Source organism: Brachypodium distachyon, chromosome 1 (assembly GCF_000005505.3).
Source record: "Brachypodium distachyon strain Bd21 chromosome 1, Brachypodium_distachyon_v3.0, whole genome shotgun sequence".
NCBI classification, from domain to species: Eukaryota; Viridiplantae; Streptophyta; class Magnoliopsida; order Poales; family Poaceae; genus Brachypodium; species Brachypodium distachyon.
The window spans coordinates 74,716,065-74,722,563 of record NC_016131.3 but is presented as its reverse complement, the minus strand read 5'-3'; the positions used below and the strand labels follow the sequence as shown (position 1 = coordinate 74,722,563).

The 6,499-nt window shown below is 50.0% G+C and overlaps 1 protein-coding gene across 1 annotated transcript; it reads right to left on the bottom strand.

Annotated features, from left to right (window-relative positions):
* Positions 1 to 677: 677 nt before the first annotated feature.
* On the bottom strand, positions 678 to 2,530 carry LOC100846147 (GATA transcription factor 2). Its single transcript, XM_003558997.4, has 2 exons — positions 1,767 to 2,530; positions 678 to 1,666 (listed from the first exon to the last, which is right to left on the bottom strand). Exons 1-2 carry the CDS (start codon positions 2,163 to 2,165, stop codon positions 1,001 to 1,003), a joined length of 1,065 nt encoding a protein of 354 aa, XP_003559045.1. The 5' UTR covers positions 2,166 to 2,530; the 3' UTR covers positions 678 to 1,000.
* Positions 2,531 to 6,499: the final 3,969 nt, after the last annotated feature.

Sequence of the window (6,499 nt, the reverse complement as noted above, 5' to 3'; positions counted from 1 at the left end):
CATGATTAATCTGCTTCCACGGGTACGCCTGATGAATGAAAGCACGGGCTAGTGGACCGGCACTAACGTTGCAATAAGCTCAGCTGCTGGCGGCTGCATCGAACTGGACATGGCCAGCCCAGCTGACCCCTGGGCCGCTCGTGTAAAAGGCCGTACATGTAGGCCACCTGAATTAGTCAAACAAGCCTATCAACGTTGACACCGCCGAGACATGGGTGGCACGAAAGCGTGACTGCAGATGGAAGCACCAAACTCCATTCAGGACGGGCTCCACCGGCCTTGGGATTTCAGAGCCCAAGGACTAAAAGGAGCCTTGCTTGGAATGAATAGAGATGTCCGTGTGACCTCGTTGCAAATTGATTCATTAATCGGGCCGGTGGCTGAAAACACAAAAGATATATACGGAGTATATCAAAAAGAAACGATAAAAGATGGATGAAAGACGGGCAACGGGAGGGGCCGGGGTCCCCTGTCACGTGATCGGAACCAACAATCAGCTTCAGCCTTCAGGGCCGGTCGTCTGACAAAAGTTGCAGCGCACCAACGAACCAAATCACGTGCATTTCCTTTCCTTTCCTTTATATAAAAAGCTTGCTTGCTCCACCACTGATGGATGAATTATGCACTCTTGCTGCCCCCATACGTACTACTACACAGTACACACAACACACTGTACAGAAGCAAAAAAAAGCTTACAATTTCCAGTTATTTCCAAGTCTTTTTTTCAACAGATTTCATTATTTATTTCTGACAAACAAAAAAAGGTAGCAACAAAAATCGTACATGGAGGAAGAAATTGCGAAGTAAAAGAAAAGATGGCAAGGAAGCAAGGAATTTGCATGCAAAATTAAGCAGAACGATCTAGAGAGAGAGAGATCCCGTTGGAGAGAGTGCTAGTAATTTAAACAGCTAAGCTAGCGCCGTCTTGGATCCATCAAAGTTCCAATTAAGCTCTGACTGTTTCCTTCCTGCAAGTCCAAGATCGACCATCGAGGTCAACTCAACAGACTCCGTAGTCGCGGAACATGTGCTCCCCGCTGGCGGCCGATCCCGACGACGGCGATCCAGCGGCGGCGCCTCCACGGATGTGGACGAGCTGCTCGTTCTGGCGGCGGAGCTCCATGACCTTGCGGTGGGAGTTGGAGTGCTGCGTGAGCACGAACGTCGGGCTCGCCGCCGGCCGGTACTCGGGCACCAGCCTGCCGGACTTGTACCGGACCCCGCACGCGTTGCACAGCGTCTTGGGCCCAAGCGGCCCCGTCCGCCACTGCGGCGTCTTCTCCGACGCGCAGTGCGTGCACCGCCGCACGCCTCCCTGCTCCTCGCTGCCCAGCTCCGCCTTTGGCCTCGCCGGCTTCGAGGAAGACACCAGCTGCTGCTGGTCGGAGGAAGACGAAGACGAGGACGGCGACGGCCTCTGGTGCTCCTGATGCCGCGGCACCAGGGCGTGCCACGCGGCGGCGGCGGCCGAGGCCGCGCGCGACCGCTTGCTCCGCGCGCCGCGGCCAGGCAGCGCCGTGGATGCGGGATTGTTGTTGTTATGGAGCATCTCCTGGCGGGCGCCGTTCCTGGCGGCGGCTTGCACGGCCGGCGGATAGTTGGGGGTGTCCGGGTACGAGTCGTCCACGAAATTCGACAGCCACTCCAGCTCCGCGGCTTCCTCTCGCTGCAATGCATTTACACATTATTAGATCTCATGACCGCCCAAAATTCTCTCTCTTCTTCGAGAATGAAAGGAAATTGAGATCGATGGGACAGTTCATTACCGGCACGGGGACGAAGAACTCGTCGGCGAAGGAGAGGTTGAAGGAGTTGGACGACGAGTGGTGGTGGCCATGGCCATGATGATCCGAGGAAGAAGGAGCAGCAGGAGGAGGAGCTTGCTCGCCCTGAGCGGCGCCATTGCTGCCGCCGGGGAAGAAGTCGTGGGCGCCGAGGTGGGAAGAGAGGTCGAGCATCTCGTCGACGCGCATCGGGTCCGCCACCTCGGCACCCGAGCCACCGTAGAAGTGGTAATGGTGTGGCAGCGAGTGAGAGTAGGCGCTGCCGTGGCCGAATGGCGCGGCCATGGTTGCGGCAGCAGCAGCAGCTGGTGACGCTGCGTAGTGAGGAGTAGTTCCCATGCCGAGCTCCATGCCCATGGCTGCCTCCCACTCCTGCGCCATGCTTAATTACACTTGTTTGACTGGAACGTGCAGGCAGTTGAGTTTGCTAGCCTAGCTGGGAAGAAATCAACGATCGAGCTGGAGGAGCAGTAATGGCGGAGCTATGCTAAGCTAAGCTAGCAGAGAGTGAGAGTGAGAGTGTGCTGTAGCACGTACTGTACTAAGATTGAGTGCTCTGGAGAGCTCCAATCGTGCACCAGTAACAAGAAAGCCGCCGATGCAAAACCATTAATATAGAGGAGAAGGAGGAGGAGGAAGAGGGCGAGAGACATGGGAACTGATCGATCCATCCAGCAGTGGTAAATTATGAGGTTGAGTAAGGTGCGGCCCGATCGAATAGGATCAGGACCCATGCACTGCACTGCCTCCGGTACTCACTCGCTCGCTCTGTACAATTGCAATTGGCGCCCCACCACTCCCACTGATCACTCACACAGGCCAGGCCAGTAACAGGGGCCCATGCATGCATACATGCATACAATCATTAATCTGTTAGAGACCAAACTTGCTACTTTCACCGTTTTATCCTTTCAGCTTGCTATTTACCTGCACAATCGCATGCTGTATGTACATGCAAATATCAACTCTTACCATCATGCATGCATGTGGGGCACCTGGTTGCAGTTGCAGGACACTGTGACAAGCTGTAGTTTGTCAGACGCTAGCTAGCTAGCAACATACTATCGTCTGATTACTACAAAGATGTAGGTCCAGTCCCCGGTTAATTCACGTCATGTCGATCCACCATGCATGTAACTCAACGGTCTTTTCAATTAAATTACATCTGCCTCCAACTCCAATCATATCATATCCGTGGAGCATGCGAATTTCCTGACCACACACCGCATATCGATCAGTACTATCTTGAAGCATCTTCACGTACGTTCGGTAACAATGTTGTTGGTTTCGCACTCCGTTCACTATACATGTGTTACTGTACGTAAAGTCTGTCTCTTAAGCTAGCTGTCTCGATCTTCACAGAGAAGACTGAGCAAGTATGAGATGCAATATATATTGATCTTGGCACACATACATACAAAGTTGAATTAGTACTAAGCAAGTGTAGAATTGCTTGGTTGTGGAGATGGATACTCGATGGGAAATGGGCAAAACTGAAAGCAGCTGTAGCGGTGAGGCCGGGGAACAGGCGGCCGGCCGGAGACAAGGAAGGAAGGAAGCACATTAAAGCATGCATGCGATTAAGGGAAGAATGGCATCGAATCACGTGAGGCGAGGATCCCGAGGCGGAGCGGGGGGGAATCCACCCGGGCACGTGCTTCCTCGTGCTTGGCCCCCGTGCACGTGACACCACTGACGACGTGCACCCCAGCTAATTAACTCCTTTTACTATTCATCATTTTCATACTCCTCCGTATATATGCAATCAAGCTACTCCAGCTAGCTCTTGGCCGGTCGTCGTTAGTTCGGTCGACTTGATGTGATTCCATATCGTCTCCATCGTTTTTAGCCAACACTGTATACTATCGTGCGCTGCTACGTACAGTACAGTATATGTGCAAGTGATATTTTCCTTGAGGTAGTACGCACTAGTGCTAATATAGTGCTAGCAAGAACAATGGTGTATACAGTATTATAATAGATGTTACTCCAGAAATATGCCAGCCAAGATAACGTGCATATCTTGTCTTGATGAATAATGATACAGTATATAAATTACTGTGGCTGGACCGGCCTGCGGCTAATAAGCTAGCTAGATGCTGCTTTGCCCTGACACAAGCACACCTCCCTTGCCGGCCGCCTCACCCGTTGCGCTAGCTGCTTTGCCTGTCGATCGTCTTGAGCCGTTGAGCGTAATGCATGGTGGGTCGTTCACTGGTGCCAGCTGGCGGAATATACGTATTTACCCTCCTACTGATCAGTAGCTTCTTCTTCTTCTATAGTCCACCATATATATACTCCTCTATGAATCGGTGTAAGAAAAGATGAGAGTTACCTAGCGCGCAGCTAGGCGTGTAAATAAAAGTACGTAAACAAGGGAATGAAGGGTTGACGATACAACGTGGAGTGTCGGCGCATGCATGGACGGGGCGCGTTTACTTTTCGATCTCACGAGCTAGCTGCCTGCAGTTGCATGCTTGATTACAGCACCCGACATGCCAGTTTCACCGTTAATTAAGAGGTCATCATCCAAAACCTACTTTAATTTCGTATCAAGGACGGCCTGACGATCGATATGATGAAGCATATATATGCATGTCTGATCCATGGATGGAACGGAAAACGATGCACAGCTCTCTGCAAACAATGTCAACGGATAAAATCATTTGTACGTACCGTGCTCTACATACTGGATCGATGGAGCTGAAGCTTCCTGCTGCAATATGCGCGAGTTGATTGGCTGACTAGTTACTCAGTCACAGCTGATTGCTTGTAGACAAAAGCTGCGAGTAATTCGAGAGAGGATACACACACACTACTGTAGTACTAATTGATCCAGCTAACACCAGTACTAGTACATGTGATGGTTGAGGTTTTGGTCTTGAGAGTTCTGACAGCGTGCAGCTGTAAAACACATGATTAGTTGGAGAGCAGAGGGGAGTCTCTTTCGGGGCTAGCTCTGACACCGGCCTGCACGGCAGCACGTGGTGGTAGCTTTCCTCGTGGGTCCTGCCGTACCACTGCCACGTGTCGGTTGGCGCCCGGGCAAACCCTGCCCTGTGCCGACGTCAGGGACCACACCACTTCATTATCTACCGTGCACACCACTTGACTTCCAATCATTCATGCAGACTTTTCTACCACTGCTGCTCTTCTTCTTCCGCTGCTTCTTCTGCTTCTTCTCCTCTTCTTCTTCTGCTTCTTCTTCTAAAACCATGTATGGAGGATGCTATGCTGGCACGTACTAGTACGTACATACATACGCTCGGCTCGTACGTTGATTCAAAGGACGACAGGATTGATCTTTGACATCATGCATATCCAACTTTTATGACCACACACGCCAACAAATTATTACACACATTATTGATTTTGTGCAAATATATGCATGGGCGCGGTACTGCGGTAGCTGGATATGCATGCATGCATGGAATTTGGGTGTGGATCGTTAGTTCCAATACATGCATGCATGTTTCCTCCAAGCCGGGCTCACTTGTCGCCTGCTGCTTCCATCTTGCACCTACCTACCTAACCCCCATCCTATACATGCATCATCGATGTATGTACCTCTATCCATCCTTCTCTCATTATTTCTGATTGCCAGCACGCATTTTCTCCGTCGATCGCAAAATTAATGTCATATGTGACCGATTGCCCAAATATGTACATTTCAATGAAATAATTAATGACATGTTTTGCTGGCGACTTATAATGTGCATTACCGTATATTCAACAACTACTCCCTCCGTCCCATAAAGATTGGTACAAATTTGAACTAGAGCAAGTCCAAATTCGTGCCAATCTTTGTGGTACGGGGAAGTACCGTACCATGCCACGTACGCATAAGGAAAACGTGTGGTTTACGAAGCGCGCTGCATGCCACCATGCAGCTAGCGAGGAATTGGTCCATGGCATGCATGCACGATATATATATGTCGTTCCAATTAGCAATTATTACTACGACCACGCATTCATTCTGGGCCTGTGGTTTGGTTTTGCACTCAACTTTTTTCTGGAAATGGATCGACTTGGCCGGATGGCGTAGGATGCCATGCCATTATCAACTTGCATGCAGCCCGGGTAAAAAAACTGCAGCAGCAGCAATTGCATGTCAACTTTGCGTGGCTCCAAAATTAAGGCTGCTGCCAAAAATATCCACCCATGCATGCATCAATGATACTGCTCGCATAACGTTCTCTGGCATGAGTGGACATATGTAGCTTCAAGGGAGAAGCAGAGCTGCCGGCCTGGTCTACCACACTTCACAGGGCACGCACCCGGCCTTCTATATTCACATTTTTTCTTTCTTTCGAAACGTCATTGCCACTTACTTAATGGTTCTCAGATATATGGGCCGTCAGATTTCAGTTCCGGGGCGTAATATATAACTGCTCACACTTGAACGGAAAAATGGAGTTAGTTTTTTTTTAGAACAACGATCTGACTTTATTGATTCAAGCGACAAAGTACAAAAGATCGATACACGAACGAACACAAATAACAAAGATAGTCAACAAAACTAAAAGTTCCATTGTAGTCCTTCGAGACGAGGGGAACCGCTGGAGATTGAAGTTTCTTGGAAGAAGACGGCGACTAGGGCTTCTCTTTCTTGATTAATCCGATTTTAGGTGCGTAAAAAAAAAGGAGTTAGTTGGATGACCAAAGCGTAGCTCATGACAAGAAATTAAACGGCTGTACTTTTGGTGCGTTAGCTT